The 25,901-nt window shown below is 57.5% G+C and overlaps 1 protein-coding gene across 3 annotated transcripts in view; it reads left to right on the top strand.

Annotated features, from left to right (window-relative positions):
• The window catches only part of PRDM16 (PR/SET domain 16), a gene marked incomplete at both ends in the record, with an annotated part of 319,466 nt that overhangs the window by 253,248 nt on the left and 40,317 nt on the right, over positions 1-25,901 (top strand). For all 3 annotated transcript variants that reach the window (XM_082834245.1, XM_082834246.1, XM_082834244.1), the window contains one exon: positions 20,168-20,302. In XM_082834245.1, coding sequence (XP_082690371.1) covers positions 20,168-20,302 — 135 coding nt within the window. The remainder of the gene's footprint in view (positions 1-20,167; positions 20,303-25,901) is intronic.

The following is a 25,901-nucleotide window of genomic DNA, read 5'->3' as shown; positions in this document are numbered from 1 at the left end:
ATCTTGTCTGAAAACGCCGTGACCCAGAGGGGATGTGGTGGCATAGGGCTCGCCCACCCTGTGCACGGGGCGCCCCGGGAGTCCTTCCCTGAGAACCAGGAAGACAACACAGGTGTGCACCAGCGCAAGTCGTGGGTCCTGCTGCAGGAGGGAAGGATTCAACAGGAGGCGTGGCTGTGCAGGTGGGCAGGGGCCTCCCTGGAGAGGAGGAGATGGGGGCAGGCAGGGAAGCAGGGACATGGGGCGGGGGCTGGACGGTCACCAGAAGACCAGCCCCCGGTCACTTACGGAAATGGGGCTACGAACACAGCCTCACCTTGGGTTGCAAAGGGCGTCGAGAACATGATTTAAAGTATAGATAGAGGGCTTCCCTGGTGGCACAGTGGTTGAGAGTCCGCCTGCCGATGCGGGGGACACGGGTTCGTGCCCCGGTCCGGGAGGATACCACGTGCCGCAGAGCGGCTGGGCCCGTGAGCCATGGCTGCTGAGCCTGCGCATCTGGAGCCTGTGCTCCGCAGCAGGAGAGGCCGCAGCAGTGAGAGGCCCACGTACCGCAAAAAAAAAAAAAAAAGTATAGATAGGTAGGTGGGTAGGTAGATGGTTAGATAGATATAAACATACAGAGATCTTTCTAAGCAACAGGACTGTATGTCTTCAGAGCTCTCGGGAAAGCAGGCCCTTGAAGATCCCAAAACTTGTAGCCGCATTATTCAGGGACCAGTGAAGGACCCCCTCATGACTGCTCCCCCAAGGGAAGACAGGGACCCCTGAGCTTCACAAGTCAGGCGCCAAAGGCAGGTGCCTCAGACCTCCCACCCACCCCGAGGTGCGAGGCCGCACCGTCCGTGTTAGACGGGCCGCCCAGCCCTTGGGCAATGGGCTCGTGTCCAATTAATTGCGGTTTGTCCATTCTTGTTCTCCTTTGACAACTAGTTTAACCACCTACGTGAAATGGACACGCTACATCATCCTTAATTAAACATCCGAGGGGAGGCCTCATTTCTGGGGAATTCCTCCCACTGTGGAAGGAATCACTGGGTTGACAGCCCAGGAAATCTCAGAGCCGAGGAATCCAGGCGAGGCCGGGCAGCCGTGGCTTCAACACCCACCCCAGGCCCCACAAGAGGCGGCTTCGCCCCTCGGTGAAGCAATTGGATTTTCCCACGGGGCCCGAGTGTCATTCAAGATGTCTTCATTCCTGAGAGTGTGGCCACCACGGACCTCATAAGAAAAGAATCCGTAAGAAGCTCCCCCAGCCCGCAAAAGGCCACCTTCCAACAAGCTCCCACGCCGGCCTGCACGTGGCAGGAGGTGATTACAGACTCCCCGAGGAGACCTTTACGAAACTCCATGTTGGGACCAAATCCTGAGGAAGAGAAAGGACGAGAAGCAGGGAAGGGGAAGGGGGAGGGGGGAAAACCCGAAACAAAACAAAACCCAGGTGCATGCCGCCCCCACCCCCAGTAAAAACCACTCAACTGAAAGCAGATGCTACTGGATTAGGGACCAGAAGGGCCCGCAGCAGCACCGTCCGCTGGAATCAGCCCGGGAGGTCTCTGGAAATGTGAATGAATTCCTTTATCTTCTCCATGGGTTCGGGGCATGGTTTAGGCTGCATGTGGCCGTGGGCATAGGAGCTCCCAGATGACGGTCTAAGGGATGCTCTCCCAGCCGTCCGCTCCCACCAGGCTGCTATATGGGTTCAGCTCTCCGAGAGCTTCAGGTGGGCTTCTGGAAGGGCACGGCGGTCAAACCCACCCTGTTCTCTCCGTGGCGTGGGAGTTCATATGCTTCAGAAGTTTTTCCTCCGGGTGTGAGGTCTGGGGTGGAGGCGGTTTAACGGCTCTTCGGGGGTTCCTGGTTTGTCATTAAGTGGACCCCGAACAGCCCTGCAGAGCAGCTGACCTTGTAACAGGAACACAGACGGGTCTGGCGCTGCTGCGGCCTCGAAGGACCCGGGTTAGCACAGTGGATCAGAGCTGCTCATCTGTCAGCCACACCCACCCACCCAGCACTTTCTGGAGAGGTCCCGGCAATGGCTCCTTTTCCATTTCAACCCAGACCTTAACGAAAATGTCTACATCCAAAATGTCACCGCCTGGGGCCACTGCTGCCCGCCCCTTCCCCCAGCAACAGCCTAGTAATGACCCTGTGCCCCTGCATGTGGCCCCCTGGTGCCAGGGCAAAATTAAACCCCGCTGATGGCAACATAGTTATTTGCTGCCTGGGCAATTATTTCCCCCCCCTCCCCCAGCTGCCCAGGGGAACAGGTGGGCCTTATAGAAACCAGAGCCGGAGCACAGTTTTAATTATCATGGTCCAGCCGGGGGACCAGAAGCTGACAAGTAGGGCCGATCGCCCTGCCCCCAGAGCCCCGAGAAAGACACTTCTGTTGCTTCTGAGGGAAGTGGAGTGCTTTAGGGCAGCCCGGTCCTTTACCAGCACCGTTCTTCCCACACCTGTGCCACTGCCGTCTGACCCCGCAGGGAGCATCCCCAGGGCAGGGCTGCGAGTGGACATAAAAGGGAGATAACAGGGGTCCCCAGAATAAACCGGGTGCATCTCAGTGGGGGGTGACGTGGTGGACGGGGCTGTACGAGGAGGGGGTCCCCTGGAGGCAACCCTGAGTCACAGGAGGGAGGGTTCTCTGTGGTCTGTCTGGGAATGAGTGATTTGAGTTGCAAGGTCGCCCGGGCTCGGCAATGACTGAGGGAACGGGATGGCAGCTCCAGGGTGTGGGGTGCGGGCTCCGGTCAGGTTCCTGGGAGGGCAATGCAGCCCCTCCCACTGTGCGCTCAGCCCCCAAGCGCCTACTGTGTGCTGTCGAGGGTCCCAAGTGGAGCAGACACAGTCCCACCCCTGCGCAGGGGAGTCTGTGCCGGGGTCCAAGGGAGCGCAAACCAGAGCAGTTGACCATCCCCCGGGAGAGGAAGAGGGGTGGCTGTCCTCGGGAAGGAAGGAGGGGGCTTCTGGCAGATACGCATGCCCCTCCTGCTTCTTCCATCTCGGCTCGGGGGCAGGCTGCCCACTCCCCGAAGGCCCCCTCCCTCCGCCATCGGCCCTGAAGGAACTGCCACCCTGTGCAGGAGGAGGGGCCTGGGGCTGGCGGCATCCCTGATGTTGGGCACAAAGAAGAAACACTGAGGCCCTGTGCCGGGCAGCCGGCAGCCCCAAATGTCGGCCCTGATGTCAGTCGCGGGCCAGAGGTGTCAGGGCCCGGTGCTGCCGCTGTGCTCGCAAGTCGTAAATACCGCCTAAGTGGCTCCTGTCACCTCGCCGCAGCCTTGCTTCCATCTGCAGCGGAGCCGAAGGTGATTAATGGGAATTATCATTAACGCTGATCAGAGCCGTTTGGCGGAGGCTGGGGGGGGAGGAAGTGCCCTGTGTGGGGCTGCGGAGGCCGCTCTGAAGGGGGAGTGCATGCGTGGGGGTGCACACGGGCACTGTGCACACGCACTCACATGCTCACACGTGCACTCACGTGCACACACATGCACACACACACCATACACATGAAATGGAATGCACACACGTGCACACGCACTCACATGCTCACACGTGCACACATGCACCATACACACGCACTTGGATGCACACACATGCACACATCCTCTGTACACACGCACTCGAATGCACACGCACACACAGGACCGGGCCCCGGGGCTGGCTAGTGGAAGGTGGTCTGGCAGTTGGGGTGGAGCCAGTCAGTGTTAAGAACAGCCCTTGCCTTTCGTGAAAGGTGGGCTCCAGTGAAGCCGGAGCGCCGACCGCCAGGAGCACAGGCCTGGCACAGCACAGCTCAGCCTGGCTGAAACGCACTCTCCCTCCGTCACCAGGCGTGCTCACGACTTAACATGCTTGGCAGCAGAGCACAGAATAGACGGGCCCGGCCAAAACGGGAACAGATGCCGGAGGACGCAGGGCCGTGGCCATGCCTTGGCTCGGGTTGCGGTGCGGGGGGACCCTCTGTAGGTTCCGTCTTCTCCGTCCGTCGGCACACAGCCTGGACCCCTGCGCTCGGCCCACTCCCACCCCGTCACACTGGGGCCGCCTTCTTCCCGCTTGTCTCCGAGGAAGTGGCCGAAGGGGCTGTGCAGCGGGCTTCCCTGCCCTCGGCATCCTCGCTCGGTGGGCCGAGTGGCTTAAAGATACAAAGTGTCCTTTTATTGGAAATATCAATTCAGAAAGGGGCTAGTAGTAAGCTGAGAATATTTGGATAAACTTGACAGCCCTTAGGACTAAAAAAGACCTTTTGTTCCCTCCAAGAAAAAGGCTGTCGCACCACCCCGGGCTCCCTGGAGCCGGTCCAGAAAAAACTGAGGTCGGAGCAGAAAAGTGATTAGGGCGTCTCGTGAAAGATCTTTACTCTAGGTCAAATGTTTATTATTATTTAGTTTATTTTTTTATTAGAATGTGCGGTTACCATCCTGTTGCATAATATCAGGCTGTAAGTGTGTCTTCGAACACCCAGTCGGGTCCAGCCCAGCCTCCCGGGGCACAAAGGGGACTTTGTGGCGAGGGGGAGGGGAGTGAGGGGTGGCACCGGCGTGTTTCATTTTGCTCGGCTTTGTTTTCGAGATGTCGACCCGTTTAAGAAGAAGCAAGCATCTCTGGTGTTTGCCCGTCGATGAGCAGAGGGGTCCCTGCGGCTTGGGGATCTAGCCATCGTGGGGGTGGGAGGTCGCTTCTCCTTTTCCAGTGGTAGGAGGTTGTGCGTGTGCACTGCACGGCGGGGCGTGATTTGGGCAGGTCTCCACCGGCAGAGAATGCAAGCTGTTGCCAGGAGGGTGGGGACACGGGAGAAGCTCCTTTTCGGCTGACCACCAGCCCGGCTCACCAACAGCCACGTGGCCTTTTGGGACACGCAGGGACCTGACGGGGCCACCAGCCCGGCACCTCCCTGAGAGCTGCGCCCACGTGTCCGTCGCCCAGAAACTCGCATGCAGCCCTGCGGCGCCCTGGTCTTGGGTCCGTGTCTCCACTTACGGGCTCTCCAAAGAGACTGCTTACTTTCCGAGGTTCCCGTGAACGGACGGCCCTCCAGAAGCCGCGCGAGATGAAGATCAAACCTAATTTGATCCTCTTCTACCCAAATACACGAAAATGAGAAAAGCTTGTCCCATTCGAGTCGCTGGAGGAGAAAGGGCCAACCTCAAGTGGGAGGGGCCTTGGCAAAGCGGGAGAGACACACCCCCACCCCCAAAATGAAACCCAGTTACTGTCTGCACGGGAGCTGGCCATGAAAGCAGCCTAGCGTCTGAGGTCCATGTGATCCAGAAATTTCTCCCCCAGCCTCTACAGAAAACCCTCACGTGGTGGATTTTCTCCCCAGCCATCGTGCAGGGGCCCGGTCCTGGGTGTGGGACTCAGAGCTGCCTCTGTGAGGGGTCACACCCACGTGCCTTGGGGCCACAGCAACAGGGGACCCGGCAAAGCAACCAGTCACCCTGAGCTGCATCTCCACGTGCCACCACCGCCTGCCCCGCCCTCCCCAAGGTGCAGCTGGCAGAGACCCGGACCTGGCAGGGTGTGCCTTTCCCAGAGATGGCGTCCAAGGGGTCACAGCCCAGGACCCCAAGCAGGACCTGCCGCCCAGCACTGCCAGGCTCAGCCCCAGAGTCCTCAGTCACAAAGGCAATGCATAAGCAACGCATCTGATGCCCTCTCAGCCCCCGCAGGCTGTTGTGCAGGGCACCCCAAGAATCAGGCCCCTCTGTGAATATGAGTCTAAAGAAAATCACCTTGATGCTATAGCCTGGGGCCCACCCAGCTGGAGATTCGTTTTCAAATGCACCTTGGTCCTTGTACGGTACCAGCGAGAAGCCAGATTCCAAAGGCCTCTACCCCAACTTTATATGTCAGCTATTGCCCGTGCCTCTAAGGAGCTCCTCAAGCTTGTAAGGAGACGGTGTCTTCAGAGAGAGTTTCCACCGTGGAATATATACATGAATGTAAAATATTGACAAAAGTGGAAGCAGTCACGCATGTTAAAGTAATTACATTTACGAACTTATTTTTCGTAATTCATGGTTGATAGGACAAAGAATTAGTGGAGTAGGAAGTGAGTGTACTTATTTTAAATGTTTTGATTCTGTTATATTTTTCATTACTTTTTTAAAAATTAAATTAGGCATTAAATAGGAAAAAAAAACACACGTCTTCAAAAAAAAAAAAAACACTTGGTAAAGAATCAAAGTGATTATTTTTCCTTAAAAGATAATTTTAAAATAGTCATCATTTGGAGAGGAAGACTAAACAAAAAGAATTTAAAATAAAAGTAAAGGAATGTATGTTTAGAGAGTGAGAGGTGAAGGAAAAGGGGGTTGAGGGACATTTTCCATCTGACATCCCTAAGGGCTGACTCTCCTCACAGAGGCAGGGAACCTTCTAGAAAAGAGCCCAGGCCCTGACAGAGGGGAAGAGCCGTGTGCCACTTAGGGAAACCACCAGCTCCGTGAGCATTCTCAACCTCCCAGGGATGGCTGAGGACCGCCTGCCTGCCCAGAGCGGCCCCAAACCTTGCCGCGTGGGGCTGGAGGCCAGTCACCACGTGGGGCAGCTCTGGCAGAGTCTCCAGGACATAGTTCCCAGCTCAGAAGTCACACCAAAGGCCAGGTCTGCAGCACGTCCACCCGGAGGAAGTCTGGGGGGTCTCGGCCCCTGGAGACTCTGTGACCATCAAGCTCTGGGTGCCTGCAGCTGGCTAGGAAGGCTTCAGAGGAAACCCTTCTGTACCCACAGCCGTTCTGACCGTCTGTGCGGGAGCCAGAGATCCAGGAAGCCAAGATGCAAAGGAGACCACCAACTGCCCCTCCCCCAGAGACAGAGCCCCAGCCGCCTCCACCCTGGGGAAGAAGGGAACCGTCTCCGCACGCAAGCAGCCCCTCATCTTGAGGGAGCTCCAATCCGGTCACCTGGGAGGTGTCCCGACTCAGGACAGCAGCCGGGCGAGCCACGCTGCTTTAATTAAGCAAAGCGGGGTGTTCCCTTTTCCCATGGGTTTTATTCACGTCCTGACAACATCAATAGCAACAGATCTGCCAGAATAAGTCCTATGAAGCTCACTCAGAGGAGGAAAGAAAATGTGTCCTCCCATCCTTCGCCTTTTTCCAAAGAGAAAAATACAATAGCAGAACCCACAAAGAAAGACCCGATTTAAACGTTCCGAGGCTCTTAAACACCCCCATTTAAATTCCGGGTAATCGGCTGCATTGTGCTGCCCCTGAAGAGGCTGTGGGGCTGGTGGTGCTGTTCAGAACCATTTGTGTCATATAAATGCTGGTGATTAGATTTTTAATAAACCGTTTCAATTCTATTTCCTGGGCTTGAATAGATGTTTGCACTTGACTGGTGTGGACTTGAAAGGGGTCCAGGTAATATCATTGTGGGGGACATACTCTTAATTCCTTTAATATATTTCGTCAAAGGTGACTGGCTGTAGGAACTGGCTGGAACACGGGGAGAGAAGGAGAGCGATTGAATTTAATTGGTTCCATTTGTCATTCAAGACTGACTTTGCCTCACCTCTGCCTATGAATCATTTTCAAACTTGCTGGTCAGACCCAACATGCCCACAGCTTGGGAAGGAAGCCGGCTTTGGGTTCCCAGGACAACATCTCAGGCTGAGCTCACATCCAAGAGCAGGCCTGGCGTGAGGCTCAGGGTCCATCAGTGAGCAACCTGATGACCTCTGGCCAGGGTGACAGCTCCCGAGAACGGAGGAATCCAGAGGGAGACGACAGGATCCAGAAAAGTGGCATTGGGCTTCCCAGGTGGCGCAGTGGTTGAGAATCTGCCTGCCAATGCAGGGGACGTGGGATCGAGCCCTGGTCTGGGAAGATCCCGTATGCCGCGGAGCAATTGGGCCCGTGAGGCACAACTGCTGAGCCTGCGCGTGTGGAGCACGTGCTCCGCAGCAAGAGAGGCCGAGATAGTGAGAGGCCCGCGCACCGCCATGAAGAGTGGCCCCCGCTTGCCGCAACTAGAGAAAGCCCTCGCACAGAAACGAAGACCCAACACAGCCAAAAAATTGATTAATTAATTAATTAATTTAAAAAAAAAAAAGTGGCATCACAACCCCAGACTCTTAACACTCCACGTCCAATGTGCTGGGAGGGTTGAGGGCAAGAGAAAGGATGAGCCCACTGGGTTACAGTTCCAGGACCCTGGGACCCCTCCCCACTCAGCCACTAGGTGACAGCTGAATCCTAGGAAGTGGAGCGCTTGCAACCAACTGTTCAGAGAGAAACACGCCTCCTCTCTCCGTAAAGCCAAAACCAAGGCCCAGGCCCCGGCCAGCGCTCTCACCTGTGGCGCCCGGGTGCTGGGGGAGGAAACCAGAGCTGGCCTCTAGCCAGGCACTCAGACGCCGTCCGCACCAGGATCTCGTCCCGTGGCCACTTTTGTCCATCAAAGAGCAACGAGAAATGCTCGTGATGGGGCTTAGATTCGCCCCATTGAGACTGGAACTGTCTGCAGGAGCTGATTTCAAAACGTGAGGCCTGGCACAGAGGCGATGAGTCACGGAGCTTCTCCAGACTGACGTGTCCCCCAGAGAAGGAAGAAGGATGGGCCCAGAGGACTGAGTCAGTGGCAGGGGAGGCACTAAATATAACCCTGCTGGATGCGTCCTGGCCACCGCCAGACATTCTACGAGCACCTGCTGTGTGCCAGGTCCCACGGGGTGCTGAGATGGACAAGCCAGCCTGGCCTCTGTCCTGGAAAGAGGATGTTGCCACAATGACTTCGGGGGAAAATTACACTGCAACACTGTGCACAGGAGAGAAACACTGTAACACTGGATCCAGGAAAAATTGCAACTGATTTCCAGAGAGGGTGAGGGACTAAAAGGAGGGTTCGTATGTCCTTCAGCAGAATCCGTGGGAGAATGAGAAGGAAGAGGGTCCGGAATGCGACAAGGGGATGTGAGGAAAGAAAGACCCTTGGGCAAAGCCCTATGGAATATTGGGGGAAGTTCTCCGTTGTCTTGAGGCACCTACTCATTATTTGTCACCCAAACATTTATTGAGCACCCACTGTAGCCTGGCCATGGGAATCGGCCAGATGAAACCTTCGAAGCCCTCATCATTCAGGGGAAGAGAAAGAAATTATGTGGACAGGACAACCACCGTCTACCATCATCCTTACTGTGATGGGGCAGGGGCAGTGAGAGCCCCTCAGAGGGTCCCACCCCAATGTATGGGATCAGTGCAGTCCTCTTGGGAGAGGTGTTCCTGTGTTCTGCCACCTTTACAACTCTTGGTAGAATGTATCCTTATATCTCACCTTGGGAGTTGGAGAAAGCCAGAAGTGTCTGGGCAGGTTGGGGGAATTCTGTGCCTCATCCATCTATCCATCCACCCAACCAACCATCCATTAATCCATCCACTCATCCATCCATCCATCCACCCATCCATCCACCCATCCATCCACTTATCCATTCATTCATCCATCCAACCACCCATCCAACCATTCATCCATCCAACCATGCAACCATTCATCCATCCCTCCATCCATCCAACCATCTGCTCATCCATCCATCCATCTATCCGTCCATCTAACCATCCATCAATCTATCCATCCATCCATCCAACCATTCATCTATCCATCCATCCACCCATCCATTGACCAACCATCCATCTATCCATCATCCATCCTTCCATCTATCCATCTATCCATCCATCCATCCATCCATCCACCCATCTATCTATCCATCCATCAATCTATCCATCCAATCATCCAACCATCCATCCATCCATCATCCACTTATCCATCCATCCAACCATCCATCGACCAACTATCCATCTATCCATCCACCCATCCATCCATCCATCCAACCATTCATCCATCCATCCAAGCATCCACTCATCCATCTACCACCCATCCTTCCATGGACTTGTTCAGTGAGCCCTGTGTGAACACTTGTCCTTGGTGAGGCTCTAGGGAAGCTTCAGTTGCTCTTGGCCACCATCCTCAGGAAGAACAGAGGTGAGAAGGGGAGGACCGGCCAGGATACGTGGTCCCCACAGGTCATAAAAGGGGCAAGACAGGCAGCCAGTGCACAGTGTCCAGCTGATCTGCTCCTTTCCAGCTGTGCAACATTAGCCCAGTTACTTCACTCCTCTGTGCTCAGTTTCCTCATCTACAAATGTGGCTACAACAGAGGCTCCCCATCAGGGAGGGGAGCATCTAGGGACCCGGGAATGAGACCCAGCAGCAGCCAGCAGTGAGGCAACGTCAGCAGTCTGTAGTGGCCTCCTCCTGACCAAGGGTGGGGTGGAAAGAGCCCCAGGGCAGGCTCTGCACGTCACTGCCCTCCAGAGAACAAGAGGATGTCTAAGAGGAAGACAGGGGGAAGACTGAGCATTCCTCCGCCCAAATGTGTCTACTTCTCTGAGGGCTGCATCTGGACGTCACTCCTAGGTGCAGCCTGTGTTGGCTGTTGTCCACAGTGACGGGGTCGTCTGAGAGAGTCTGAGGGCCACAAGGCCCTGGGCTGAGGTCGTGGGCCGGAGGGAGCAGAATCCCAGCCAAGGGGCAGAGAGGTGGGTGAGGAAGCCCAGGGCATCCTAGGTGGGCTCCTCAGCCTGGCGTTCGGCTCCCACGCTTGGGGCTTCTGTCCGGCCAAGAGAAGTTGCGGGCAGCCCCCTACGTCTGGCCTCAGGGAGCACGCGTACTCTCTTTGGAAAGTCCCACCCCTCCATCTACAGCAGGCAAGCCACTGTGGGAATTCCTCCTGCACCTGCTAGGGGGCGGGGCGGGGGGGGGTGCCCCGTCACAAGCTCTGCAGTTTGTCACCATCAATGTGACCAGAAAAAGGTTATGAATGTGACACCTCCCGGGGGCCTCGCATTAACTCAACGACAGAGAAACCGCTTCCTGTGGGCAGCCCCCGGGCTCCCGCCTCGGCCCTCGCAGGGATGCTGCCACAAACTTTTGGTTTGGGGCGTTTGGGCTTTTTTTTTTCCAATCTTTTTTATGATCAAGAAACAAACACAAGTGTGTCACTTCAGAATGTCACAGCTGAGTCTGCGCTTATGTGCAGAATTTAGGCTCAGAGACTTCTGCTCCGGACCCAAATTCCAATCAGATCAGGGTTTGAAAATGTGTTTGGGCTGTTAGCGATTTAACCATGGCAGCCCAGGGAGCGGGGCAGGCCTGCAGCCTGCGGTGAGGCCAGGACCTTGCTAGCTGGGGGGGACTTTACAAGCCGGGCCAGGATCTGGGGAGGCTTCTCTGCACCAATAGCCTTCACCTGTCCAAACCATCCCGGTGTTGGCACGTGGATGGCTTCTCATGATTCTGCCGTTTCCTGAGTATCAAACTCTCTGGTCAGCGCCCAGGTCCAGCTGTTGTTGGCTGGACCAGATGTGGACATTTTCATCCTGCAAGAAGCAGAACCCCTTTGAGGCTGGAGCTGGGCAAGGCTGGGCCGTCTGTGCCGGTGTTTGTTGGGAGCCCCTGCTGCATGGTTGCACAGGGGCCTCCATAAGACATTCGTGGGTCCCCCACTGCAGTGCCAGGGCAGGGGGACAGAGAGGGGCAGGGTTTGCACCTGTATTACTTGGGGATGGAAACCTCTGCAAGAACCCATCTGGCAGGGAGCTGCCCTGGCGACACCAGCCATCTCCTCAAGGTTGAGTAAAAGGGAGGCCAGGGACCTGGGACCAGGTCTGGGGTCCACAGTTCTTTGTCCTCCTTGGCAGGTCCAGGTTCAGCCTGAAATTCTTGCTTTGACCCTGGTGTCCACACAGCAACTGAAATCCCATCTCAGTGCTTGTGAGAAATGCCGCAGAAAGGCCACAGAAGTCTTGTACCACCATCTGCTACCAGCATTATGCTGAAGGTGGAGCCTCTGGGCAAAAGTGCCCTCTGGGGGTGGCCGAAGCTGCCCACCACTGAGAGAGGGGCCGGGGGCTTCCGCCCGGCAGCCCGCGGCTCGGCCTCTGGCTCGGGTCTGCGAGGAGGCTGAGGGCCAGGGGCTTCTGCCTGGCAGCCCGTGGCTCGGCCTCTGGCTTGGGTCTGCGAGGAGGGCCCCCTCCTGCTGGGGGCTGAGGCCGGGCCCAGGCTCTCTGCAGGGACCAGGGGCTTTCTCTCTGGGGACACCCCAAGAACCTCCGACTATGATGCAATAGCCCCACACACAGGTGGGCTGAGGGATTCTCTTTTTTTAAATTAATTTTGATTGGAGTATACCTGATTTACAATGTGGTGTTAGTTTCTCCTGTACAGCAAAGTGAGTCGGTTATACATATACACATATCCACTCTTTTTTAGATTCTGTTCCCGTGCAGGTCATTACAGAGTATTGAGTAGAGTTCCCTGTGCTCTACAATAGGTCCTTATTAATTATCTATTTTATTTAGAGCCATGTGTATATGTCAATCCCAATTTCCCAATTTATCCCTCCCCCCACCTTCCCCCCCCCCGGTAACCATAAGATTGTTTTCTACATCTGTGACTCTATTTCTGTTTTGTAAATACGTTCATTTGTACCATTTTTTTAGATTCCGCATGTAAGCGATATCATATGATATTTGTCTTTCTCTGTCTGACTTACTTGACTCAGTACGACAATCTCTAGGTCCATCCATGTCGCTGCAAATGGCATGATTTCATTCTTTTTATGGCCGAGTAATATTCCATTGTACATACGTGCCACATCTTCTTTATCCGTTCCTCCGTCAACAGGCACTCAGGTTGCTTCTATGTCCTGGGTATTGTAAGTAGTGCTTCTGTGAACATTGAGGGCAGAGGGATTCTTGAAGCAGGAGGCACAGGGTAGACCTGTTTGCTGGGGGCCTTCTCCTACTCACTGCCAGGGCTGGTTTGTCTCTCGGGGGCCCCGGGCAGCCCACGGAAGATTCCCGACTGGCCAGGAGTCTGGGCTTCTTACCTACGCAGCAGACCCAGGAAGAGGCCCTGCTTCTGACCAGCACCCTCTTCATCCTGTAGTGGGCACAGCCAACTCCCAACCTGGCACATTTCTGAAGAGCAGATGAGCAGGTACAGACAGCCAGAAGCAGCAGATGCCCACAGCCATCGTGGCCACAAATATGTCCCCGCAGCACACATGCCCTTGAAGCCGGCAGAGCTGTGGGAATGGGGCTCTGTTCGGGGTGTCTTCAAGGAGCTACCAAGAGCAAACCAAGTGTTTTTTATGGTGTGCTCTCCCTGCAAGGAGCCGCAGGCCTCCACGCAACTGGAAAGCAGGGAAAAGGCTTTCCAGTTCCAAAGGGGAAACTGAGGCTGGAGCCCAGAAAATCCCCACGTTGTCAGATTCGGAATTCATAATGTCAGGGCTGGAAAGGCACCTATGGCCAGAGGTCCGGTCTCCCTTTGGAGCACCCTGGAGAGATGGTCCTTGAATCGCCACAGTGATGGGGCGCTCATCCCTTTGCAAGGCTTCTCACCCACGCCACAGGCTGCCTATAGGGGCGTCTCAGCTGCTGGTCCTGAGGTCTCATCAGATCCCTCTGGTTGCCGATCGCCCTGAGGGGTTTCTGTGTCTGAGCAAAGTTTCTCACTCATTTATTTCCCCGCAGACTTAAGGGCACTAGTTTCAATCACCAGTTGGCCCGTTTATTTCTGATGGGTCAGGGCTATGGCCCACGGCCGATGAGACACAGGCTGCCGACTTGCCGTGATGGACGGGACAGGCTGGGAGGAAGCTGAGCCCCCCCAGACACCCGACTCGGGCCAGGAGCAGGGCTGTGCTCAGGCCAAACCAGGGGCCAGGGACCCTCGGAATAGCCCACAGAGCCCCGCGTTCACCAAAGCCTCTCTTCTTGTCCCCTGGGTGCTGTTGGCGAGATCAGGCACGTTAAGTCCTGCTCCAGCCCAGGCGATGCACGGAGCAGACCAAACCTCTCCGCTTTGCCGCCTTCTCACCCTCTGGTTTTCTGCAAACTGCACAGATGCTGCTGGGAGAGCTGGCCCCTCATGTGCAGCCCCTGGCCTGAGGAGGAAAAGAAGAAAAAGGGAGAAGTAAAATAAGAATCCGATGGAAGGGGAGGAGGGGCCGAAGGAGATGGGGAGGAAAGAGGAAAGTCCAGCGGCCGTGAGCTCTGCTTCCTGGGCTCCAGGCTGGGCCCCCAGGGCCGTGCACCCTGGGAACGCAGCAGCATCGAATATCTGGGTGTTTTGTGGGAGATGGTCTGTGAACCCCAGGGAGCGCCGGGGCACCTGGCTGTCAGGATTTTGAGGGGAGAGGGTCTGAGAACCCCGGAGGTGTTTATATAGCACTTGGGTGTGTAAGTGATTTCTGGTCTGACCTTTGAAGGCATCTGCGGCCCCCGAACACATAGAGTGTGGTTTCTGAGGTCTGGCTCTAAGCTGAGAGATTCTGCCCATCGCTAACATGAGTGAATTCCCCCAGGCAGGGGCTGGGGGCCGTGGCCTTGCTGCACCATCAGCAAGCTGTCCCATGGACACTGGCTCTCTCTACCCACCCCCCGCCGTGAGCTTCAGAGTCAGACTGGCCTCCATCTTGGAGGAACAGTGTCCATGAGTTCCTCCTCGAAGCAGCCCCCTCCCTCCCGCCCCCTCCCTCACCCTCCCTCACCCTCCCTCCCCCCTCCCCTCCCCCTCCCCCTCCCTTCCTCCCTCCCTCCCACCTCCCTCCTTCCTTCCTCCCTCCCTCCCTCCATCCTCCTCCCTCCTCCCCCCTCCCTCCCCCCTCCCTCCTTCCCCCTCCCCCTCCCCCTCCCCCCCTCCTCCCCTCCCTTCCTCCCTCCCTCCCACCTCCCTCCTTCCTTCCTCCCTCCCTCCCTCCATCCTCCTCCCTCCTCCCCCTCCCTCCCCCTCCCTCCCTCCCTCCCCCTCCCCCTCCCCCTCCTCCCCTCCCTTCCTCCCTCCCTCCCACCTCCCTCCTTCCTTCCTCCCTCCCTCCCTCCCTCCTCCTCCCTCCTCCCCCTCCCTCCCCCTCCCTCCCTCCCTCCCCCTCCCCCTCCCCCTCCTCCCCTCCCTTCCTCCCTCCCTCCCACCTCCCTCCTTCCTTCCTCCCTCCCTCCCTCCATCCTCCTCCCTCCTCTCCCTCCCTCCCCTACCTCCCCCCTCCCCCTCCCCTCCCCCTCCCCTTCCCTCCCTCCCCCCTCCCCCTCCCCTCCCCCTCCCCCTCCCTCCCTCCCCCTCCCCCTCCCTCCTTCCCCCTCCTTCCCTCCCCCCTTCCTCCCCCCTCCTCCCTCCTCCTCCCCCTCCTTCCTCCCCCACCCCCGACCATCCTCTCAGCCTGAGCAGGTGGGGCCCCATGACCCTCCTGCCAGGACTCCTGTCTGCTGGGCAGCCATGCAACCGCTCCCCACTGGCCACATTTCTCCCTGGTGCTTATTCATGTCACCACCAGCCCCATAATGAGAGTCAGGACAGAGGATTTACGAGCTCATCCAGGCTCCGCACTGCACCCAGCAGAGGTGTTTCCAGAAGGCCTCCCCCCACCGCCTTCCATCACAAGATGGACTTTCTGTTCCAGCTACTCGTGGACGCCATAAGTCTTGGCATGTGTGTGCGTGTGTGCGTGAGTGTGTGTGTCTGTTACGCACATGCAGGTGCGTGTGGGCAGGACGGCCCCACACAGCTTGGCGGCTGAGCTCGTGGCTCTGGATCAGCTTAAAGAAGGGGTCAGGGTGAGAAGGATGAGATCTGCCCCCTGGGTCCTCCCCGAGCTGGAAGCGGACGTGAGGCCCAGGCCTCCATGGAGCTGAGCTGCAGAGGCAGGACGCGCGGCCGAGGGACCGGACTCCCAGGCCCGTTCCTTCCCGCCTGCTCGGAGCCCATTAGGCGGCTGACGACAGATGTGTTGGCATTCCCGCCGGCACGCACACCCCAGATGGCCGGAGGCTGGCCACGCGCATTAAACGTGAGAGAGCAGCCCAGCAGCGAGCCCACAAATTCGAGGTGCAGGAAACCTCAAATGATGTGCAAAAAAAATTGTCAAGGTGAAGAGTTTTCTATGCCTTTGCTTCATAACTAGGCCTTTCTGGTGGGGGTGATTTATGAGCTGGGGAAGCTGGTGGGGGGACGAGGAGTGGAAAGGCCTGGAAGGCCAAGTGGGGGAGAGCGGGCAGGAGGGCAGCTTCCTTTGGAGGCTCCGGGACCCCCAAGGCTCAGCCCCAACCTGCCCAGAGCCAAGCTTTGGATGCGATCAGGCAGAGGGGCCGGACCTCAGATCTGCAGAGAGACCCAGCCCCGAGGCCATGGCGGCCTCCAGGCCGCTGCCTGCTAACGTTGCCCTAGGAGATTGGTTAGGGGGCAACTGGGCCAACTCTTTCCTTCCGTCACACCCTCCCTGGTGCACGCCTTGTGCAGAAGCAGAACCGAGCTCGCAGCCTGGGGCGGGGGCTCTGCAGTCACCTGTACCTGCTCCGTCCACTTCTACCTGTATTGGCCTCCTGGGGCACGGCTCTGAGCACAGACCAAACCAGGCCTCAGGCCCTGCTGAGCTGGGCAGAGAGTGACATGACCCGTCCTTATGGGCCCTGGAAAGTCTCATTCCAAGAGAGGCGGGAGGGGGACCTGTGACGGCCCGGGGCTGCTTTCTGGATCCCAGGGCGTGCTGAGTCCTGTGGGTCCTGGAGCCGGGATGCAGACCCTCTCTCTGGTCCTCGATCCGGCTCAGACAGCATGTGGGGGCCCTGGGCTGGGCCCAGCCCTGCTCCTGGAGCCTCCCTCTCGTGTCTTGAAAATGCGCAATGACAGCCGCTGCCTGGGAGGTCCGCAGTGATGAAGAAGGGGCAGTGCTGGTACCAAGAGAGGCCTGAGCCCACATGGCTCATGGCGTGAGCACCCCAGAGGGCCCAGCTTGGCCACGGCGGAGACCCTGGAGAGAAGGCCAGAGACAGAAGGAAAGGAGGCCAGAGAGAGACAAACGTCACTCCCATTCCTCCCCTTCTGTAATCAGAAACGGCATGGCCCGTCCACGCCCCAAACAAGAAGCCAAGCCTGCGGCACCCTGTCCACCTGGCCTGAGGCCCAGGCCCAGGGCCGCTCCTGGGAGTGTTTCTCTGATCTGAGGCAGAAAAGCAGCAGTTCCAGGCCGGGCTCCTGCCTGCGCCCCCTGCCTCCGCCCCCTGGCCCAGCTCCATCTCCCAGGTACGCCCCAGTGTGCCCCACAGGGCTGGACTCTACACAGAGACGGGAGAGAGACGTGGTCCTGGCATCGGGGTGAGCCCCACTGCCCAACCTGGCCCCGCATCACTGGTTCAGGGCCCCAAGACCAGGGCTTCTTGTGCCTTCCCTGGAGGAAAGGTCAGCCGTTCCCTGCTGCCTCTCAGAGGGAGAGTTTTAGTCTCTTTGGGTGGAAGGCATTAACCAACGCCTCCTCTGTCACCCCAGAAAGCCAGCCAGGGTGGCCATGAGGGTGAAGGGGCCCCCGGACCTTTAAGGACCTCCAGGGACCTTCAGGAAGTAAGTGGCACCCTGCGGTGGTCCAGATGGTCGGGGCTGGGGGACCAGGTTCTCCGGGTTGAGGAGGAGGGACGTTTCACGGGAGGGGCTGCTCACCAGAGAGAAGACACCCCCTGGAGCTGGGCAGCGGGGCCCTGGAGGAGTTTTTGCCTCTGAATTTTGGGCCCTGCACCCCAAGAAGGATGGCCACATGGCCAGAGGCCCCAGAGCAGTGTCCGTGCAGGTTAGCCACCGGCCGTGTCCACGTTCAGACGCGCTTGAGAGGGCCAGAGCTGTTTGCTGAACGAGGGCCGTGTCCAAATACCTGCAGGGCTGTCACATGGAGGAGAGAGAGGCCTGTTTCCAGAGGGCCGAGAGGGGACGTTCAGGAGGGAGGGCCCAGCCACACAGAAGTTACTCTCCGTGAGGCAGTGCTGCCATGGTGGGTCTGTGCGTGTGCCCACAGGTGTGCCGGCAGAAGTGTGGATTTGCTCCTAGGTCAGGCAGGGCTCGGGTGTGGGGCTGGGGGATGAGCCTGGGGTCTTCCAGCCGCCCTGCAGTGTCGCAGAATCTACCGGAACTGAGAGGCAACGGGCCATGCCTGCATCCGGCCTCCCGCGCTTTTCTGGCCAACCCCACACATCCTTTGAGAACCGGGGGGTCAAGCACGCTCTCTGGGGGGGACGGGAGACGCGGGAGGGCCCTGCGCTGGTTGTGACGGCTCACAGCATCACTGACCGTCTCTGCTAGTCCAGACTGGACCATGGGTCGGGGGAGGAGACCAAGAGACACAGGCAAAGAGACAGAGACAGAGAGATTGGCAGCCGCCCGCCTACACCCACCTGTGAAGACGCTGGGTGGGAGGCACAGGGATGGGGTGGGGGAGGGGTTGGGGGGTGGGGGGGTGGGGGGTGAGGGAGTCCCTGGGTCTTGGCCAACCGGCCCCTCTCCCTCCCTGTGATGGAGCCAGGTGGCCGGGGGCCTCGCCAAGTGATGGTGCCGCTACCCACAGCTTTGCTTGGTGGGTCTCTCTTGCGGGTTTCCTGCACTGGGGGTGGGAGGTAAGAGAAGGGGCCCGTGAGAGGCGTTACGTCAGGAGAGGGGCCTCTCCCGTGTGGCCTGCCCCCCACAAGCCCACAGTGGCCTCCCAATGGGGCCCAGAGCGGCCGTGTCCCTTCACCCCTGGCAGCCAAGGACCAGAGGCTGGGCCGGGCAGCCTCCCTGTGGCCACACTGGCCCAGGCGCTCTTTCAGAATTAGGGCCGTTTGGTTGAAGTCCCCCAAATGGAGAATCGTCAGAACGGAGGCCTGTGGGCTCACAGCCCCTTCCAGGTCAGCTTGGCGGCCCCTCAGAGACTCGTCATGACAGGAGGGGCTGCCATGGGCTCCGGGGGCCCGTGGGGTTTGGAGGCACAGTATGACTAGAGGTCGGTTCTAGGCCCTCCCACAGCAAGGCGGCTGCTTCCCAAAACCTCACTGACTCACAGGCCAGGCGGGACCCTGGGCCATTTAGAAGGTGTCCGTGGGCGTTTGGGAGGCACCTGAGCCGTTTACAGAGCATCTGGTTCTCTGGCCAGAAGGGGCTTCTCCAGGCCTCAGGGGCAGCCTCCCTCCCTTCTCGGGTCCTTACCTGTTCATCAGGCGGCACTGGGGAGACCTCCCAGGGGAACAGGGGCCGTGCGCCTGGGGTCGGCCTCCTCTGTTTGTGCTAAGACATGTCCCTACCCCCTGCCCTGACTTCACTGAGTCCTTTGACACCCTGTTCCCATCACCCCTACCCACCTAGATACCCCTGCCCACCTGGACACTCCCGACCTCCTGGACACCTACTTCCAGCCCTCAGTGTGGTGGTGGCCTCAGCCCCTCCCTCCTTCCCTCCCAGCCTCCCGGCTCAGCTGCCCAGGAAGCTTGCCCACGATGCCACTGGCCTCCACGGCTCTGGATTTGGGCCCCTGAGCAGGCGCTGATCAGAGCAGGTGGGAGGGACTGTGCCTGCAGCGTCCACCTCGGCGCCCGGCGGCTTTGGGGCATCCCCCTCTCAGCAGGGACAGCAGTCAGGTCGGTCTTCTGGGAAACGACCTGCTCAGAGGTGCGCACGCCGGAGAAGCTCCCGGCCTCTGCCTGTCAGAAGAGCGTTCAGAAAACAAGAGCAGTGGCAAAGTACCTGACGCCAGTCGGGCCCGTGGGGCCTCTGCCGGCTGGGCTTCTGCAAACACCCAGCGTCAGATGGAAACTTCCACTTTTAAGAAAACCAAATGATGTTCCTTCTTGCAGGGTGACGTGCACACTGCTGTGAGCGTGCACGCTGGCACACGCACACTCACAGGCGCACACGCGTCGAGATTCGCCCGCAGCCACACCCCGACCACAACTTCACCTTCGAGACCGCTCACCCCCAGCCCAACCCAGTGCTCTCAGCAGAGGGCTCTGCCCTCGGACACTGTGGCCTCTGCTTTCTCACATGTGGGGCCGCTTGCTGGGGAGTTTTCACAAGGCCGTTGGCACTTTTATGTCTGTTCCAGGGCAGCGATCTGCTCGGTGAGAAAAGACAGGGCAGTCCTCCTACCTCCGCGTCGGGCTCCCTCCCGGAGACGCCTGGGCGTCGGTGGGCTTGGTGGGCTGAGGGCCTGGCTGATGCCCGGAGGGTCGGCTGATGTCCAGAGGCTGGCCTGCCTTCCTACTCTGCACCCAAACAGCGGGCTCTCTTGCTGGGCAAACGTAGAGTGTGTCGGCTGTAGCGCACAGGATGCCTCTGACCTTTCTTGGTTTTCTTTCTTGCCGGGCAGATCTCCGAAGACCTGGGCAGTGGGAAGTTCTGTGTGGACGCTAATCAGGCCGGGGCCGGCAGCTGGCTCAAGTACATCCGCGTGGCGTGCTCCTGTGACGACCAGAACCTCACCATGTGTCAGATCAACGAGCAGGTGGGTCCGGGCGCGCACAGAGCCTCGGCCTTGGGGCCCTGGCACCGGGAGGGAGGGGAGTGGAGCCGCCGAGGTGAAGGGTTAGCCACATGTCTACCAAGCCCGTCCTGCAGCGGGGGGCTACCCGACACTTAGCCAGTGCTGAGTTTCCGGGAACCCAGCGACACCCCCGGATGCTCCATCAGAGCCTTTGCTCCGGGGCTGATGGGGCTTGAGGCTTATGGGAAGACACATGGCCGGGAGCGGGCGGGTCTGAAACTTCAGGGTCCACATTCCGACAAATGCCAGCCCCGTGAGAGAAGTAGAGAAGTAGAGAACCCTGTCCTTGAGAATCGTGTCTAAGTGGCTGTTTATCCAAGCTGCCCGGAAGGGTCCGCACTGGCTGTCTGGAAGGCTGAGGTGAGGCCCCAGCTGCCCAGAGCCTCCAAGAATAGCTGTGGCAGCCCAGCCAGCCTACGGAGGGGACTAGCCCTGTTTGGGCACAAAATCCTGGCCCTGCTGGGAGCCAACTGATATCTTTCCTGAGCTGCGTGGCCCTGACTTCAGCCCAGGCCACACCAGGGCCAAGGGATGCTTTGGCTTCTGCTGCCGGCCCCCAAGAGGCCGAAGACACCCCTCGGCACGCTGGACCCTTCCCGCTGCTCCACGTCTGTGCCGGCCCGGGGCTGCAGGCATCCAGTACCAGGAACCAATCAGGACAGAAGATGCCGCGCGGAGTTTCCACCACGAAGGAACCTTAGTCCTTTAATGTCTTTAATTACGACTTTGCAAGTGGCCCCCAGAGACCTTGCTCCGAGCCAGGCCCCTCAGGCCACGCTTTCACTGGGTCCCCAGGGTGCGGCTTCCTCGAGATGCCCGGGGGCCCAGCCGCTTCCAGCAGAGGCGTCTGCTTTCGCCTCTGTCCTGGGATTTCGCGTGAGATTTCATTTGCAGAAAGGATTCCATTGCTTTAAAAAAGGTTTGTGGAGACCACATAACAGGGGGTGCAGCTTCGAGTTGCCAGTGCAAACCTCTAAAAGCCGTTTGAGGCTCTTCGACTTTAGAGAGACAGTTTTGCATAAAGAAATGCAGACGGCACACACCCAGGAGGCCCCGGGACCGCGTGAGCGGCCGAGCACCCCGCCCTCATCTGCTCAGCCCCGTCCCTGGCCCTGGGGCTCAGCCTGGACCGAGCAGCCCTCCCTCCACTGACACGATCTGGCGATGCTCCAATCCACCTCTGCTACTGAGAGGTCTACAGCTTCCACTGAGAACCCAACATTCTGAAAAAAAGGGTTTTTTTAATTGCAAAATATATTGAGGAAATAAAGGAAAAGGATAATCATAAAAATTAAAAAGAAAAGACACTTCCCCCTTCCAGATGAACGTGAAATGTGAGTGAAGGAGAATCAGGGTTAAGGCACGTGGGAAGATGGTCCTTCCGTTGTCTGTCTTTGCAAAGAACATGTGTCCTTGGTCGTGTGTCTGGGAGCCGAGGGGCAGTGAAAAAGATACCGGGAGGCCGGGGCCAGGACTGCGCTTTCATGAGATGCAGCATAAAATAATGAAGGATCCAGATTTTTTGTTTAAAAAAGAAATGTTTGGTAGGTGCCTTTATGTGGCAAGCTTTTGAAAATGCAGAAAATGCAGCCGTAGCGTCTTCTCAAAGAGAAGCCTGTCTTCCGACATCTTTGTTTTATTATTAATGTTTCAGGTTGGCTTTTATTTCAGCTCCACGCAGGGTCCAAATGGAATTAACTACTTTGCAGCAAACTCTTTCCTTCTTCAGGACCAGTGGACAGGAGTACCCTAAACTCATGGGTTCCCTTTCATTTAACTGCACTTTTATACCCCAGTGCTTTACCAAGCTCCACCCTACGTTCGGAACCATACCTGGCTCGAGTACTTAAACCCAACGTAACATCAAGATTTCATCCTCGCCTGCTGATGCTTCTGGCAGCCTAAAATTGGGGCATTTATGATCCCCATCTTAGTTCACAGGCTCGGAGAGGACTCTGGTGCCTATTTAAGCAAAAGCAACAATGAAATGGCCTGGGGACTTCCCTGGTGGCACAGTGGTTAAGAATCCGCCTGCTAGTGCAGGGAACACGGGTTCGAGCCCTGGTCCGGGAAGATCCCACATGCCGTGGAGCAACTAGGCCCGTGCGCCATAACTACTGAGCCCACACTCTAGAGCCTGCGAGCCACAACACCTGAGCCCGCATGCCACAACTACTGAAGCCCGTGCGCCTAGAGCCCGTGCTCCGCAACAAGGAAGCCACCGCGATGAAGAGTAGCCCCCGTTCACTGTAACTAGAGAAAGCCCGCGCGGAGCAACGAAGACCCGACGCAGCCAAAAATAAATAAAAATAAATAAATCTATAAAAAAAATGAAATGGCCGGAAGCAGTAAAATTTCCCCACCCAGGGCCTTTCAAACCCTGCATCCTCCAAGGGAGAGAGGACCCTCTGCCCTGCCTCCTGGGGCCATGGTGGGTGATTCCTGCTGGCACGGGGCAACCGGGATTCCCGCCAACGTCTCCATCTCCAAACTTAACGGCATGGCAGTGGCCTCCAAACACCAGGGAGACAGGAGCCAAGGGGTGGGGGTGGGGGGGCCGCATCTCAGATCTCAAAGGAAGATGGGGAATTGAGGGATGCATTTTCCTTTGAGCAACAACAATTTTAAACTCTAATAGTAATAGGAAAACTGCCCTGAAATACACACAGATTCTCAGTATTTGTTGGCTTGAATGAAGTGAATTTTAGAAATATAGTTTTGAAAGGAGTATGCTAGATTTCGGACTATTTTGTAGACAGTCTCTCAGAGCCTGACGTGCTCTCTGGGATGGCCACGCAGCCCAGCAGAGTCTTTCCTTCCGTCCCCCAGTCCCGAGCGCTGGCAACTCAGCGTGCTGCAAAGCGACCGGCTTGACCCTGTGTAGAGCTGGGATAAAAACGCCCCTGAAATATTAATAATAAAACAAAGATTTTTGAAGACAGGCCTCTCTTTGAGAAGGAAACATTACACGATATTAATGGGGTTTCTCAGATTTCCATAATCCCAAGAGTTTCCACCCGCATTTCCTGCCACTTAGGGAACTCCCCCTCCCCCCCCCCCCCCCCCGCCGACGACACACACTCATACAAACACACAAACACACTTAAGTGAACAATTTCCCTTTCTCTCTCTCTGCTCCCCACCACACACACACACACACACACACACACACACACACACACACACACACACACACACACACACCACCTCCTCCAACACAGCACAGACACAGGGAAGGAACCGGGTTGAAGATCTCAGATCCATAAAAACGGCTTCTGGGAACAGTGTGTTTCCAGATGGTATTCTGTAGAGAGGTGACTTCCGTCAGAACAGCACTGACTTGAAGTTGGTAACCATGAGCCCCAGTGTCCAGAGGACAAAGGAGACCAGGCAGGAGAGGGTGTCTTAGAGAGAACGTTCCAGAAGCCACAGCGGCCAGAGGACTTGAGGCAGCTCTGGACGGGCCCCCTGGATGGTCCCGAGTCCTCCGGAGAGACCCACGTGGGCGGTGAGCTGAGGTCAGGGGGTCTCACACCCCTCAGCCCAGCACGGCCTTTGCCGGTGGCCAGACGGGCCGTGGGGACAGACGTACCCCCCATGCCCCGTGAGGTTCTGAGCGGCTGGCAGCCCTCCAGCTGCATCATGGGCGCTCGGGGAGCCCAGGCACTGGGCAGTGCAGCTCCCCAGGATGGCCTCCTTCCATCTGGTCAGGCCTTGCTCTCCCCGGAGCCACTCAGGCCACTGACCACGTGCCCCCCGCCCAGCCGTGGGACTGCAGGGCCGTGCTCAGGGCCCCTCCCCCAGGTCCTCATCTGTGCCCCTCTTGGAGCCCTGTGGCTCCAAGCGGTCCCTGCCCCAGCGGGCCTCGGGGAGAGGTGACCGGCCCGTCACTCCTGCTTCTTGGGCACCAGCTTCAGCACAGCCTCAGCCCTCCTCTGTGCAGCTCGGGAGGGGTGAGCCCCAGGCAGCAAAGGCCAGGGGGGCCATGAATGTCCCCCTGCACCCAGCGCATCACCTAAAGGTGACTTGTGGTTTGCTACTGCATAGAACCCACAGGCGGTCCTGAGGCCACACAAGCTTTAGGGCTGCCCAGGTGCTAGGAACGAAACACCCACAGCAAACAGCTGTGGCGGAACATGGCATCCTCTGGGATTTTTGGGGGGTGGTCAGACCATAGCTGTAGAGCCTGGGGTGCTTTGATTTACTTTCCCAGCTTAGCAGGAAGAGAAGGCAAGGAGCCCACGGGAGGCTTGGTTCACGCTGGAGGCTCGACCGTTGCCCCAGCAGCCTCCAACCCCCACTTTTCTTTTTGGAAAACGCGAGACCCTCAGATCCCCCCTGCTGGTTCTTTCTCCCACAATTATGAGCAAACAAGTTGGTTTGAGATGTTTCAGAAGACACAGACAGGGTCTGTTCTTGGATTTGTTTTAATGGTAAGAAAGAAAACGAGAGCTTGGAAATAAAGTGCCCACCCGAGGAAGCAAAGGCAGGAGGAGGCCAGTGCGCGGCCCGGCTCCCTGTCCCGTTCCCACGTTGCCGCAGCAGGGCAAGGATGGCGGTGGCCGGGGCTCAGGTGGCCGGTGGGGCTGAAGATGGTACCACATGATGCCGGGGTCACACACACACGTGTTGGGGAGCGCGACTTGGGGGTCGGAGCCCCCAGCACGCCTCGGAGGGGCTGCGAGGCCCGCGCTGCACCCCCACGGCCGGAGCTGGCCGGGCATGAGGAAAACCCACCACTGACAGCACCTTCCAAGGGCAAGTGAGGGGATCAGCCTGAGGAGAGGGGCCGAGTCTCCCCAAAGTGGAAGCAGACAAAGGCTAATCTCCTTCGCAGAGTGTGTTAAACAAAGGAATTTCATTAGCAGATGAGCCAGCGGATAACCACGCAGCACCCCGTCTTTGAGAGCCAACACTTGTTTCTAATGAGAACCTGGTGTTCCGGGGCCAAAGCTCACGGCGTTTTCTTTTGCTTTCATTTCCGCCGCTCCGGTGTGGACCACCTCCCCTCCCCCACCGCCTACCCCCACGTCAGCGCGAGCGATCCGCCAGGGCCAGGATTTTCCACGACAGGCAGGCGACGTCCACCGCCCTGCTCTGCCCTGTTGCCGGACAGCCCATCACTCCCTCCACAGTTTCTTTTTCATTAAAAATCGTAAATGGATGGGCCGGTTTAAATGGTAGCTTCCAAACAATTAGATACAATTTTCCGTTTGAAAATGAGAAGGATGGGGAATTCATTTTAGCGCTTCTTAACCAATTGACAAAGGACTTAAAAAATACAGCAAATTTGTTCTGAGTCAGAAAGCTGTTGGATTTTACTCTTTGGAGCAAACTGACCCCCTTTGGGGCAAAGGGCAAGGCATCCATTCACGGTACTGGCTATCATCATTTACCAGAATTTATATTGTTTTCTTCTTAATTAAGTGGGATACCTTATTAGAAGAAGGCACTTAAGAATAATGAAGACAATCTAACTGTGACCAATAATTTACACTATATATATATATACATTAAAATGAAATCTAGGTACAAACTGTATACTATATATTTTTATATT

This window comes from Leucopleurus acutus, assembly GCF_964270905.1.
Source record: "Leucopleurus acutus genome assembly, chromosome: 2".
NCBI classification, from domain to species: domain Eukaryota; kingdom Metazoa; phylum Chordata; class Mammalia; order Artiodactyla; family Delphinidae; genus Leucopleurus; species Leucopleurus acutus.
This window is presented reverse-complemented; position numbering and strand designations above follow the sequence as displayed.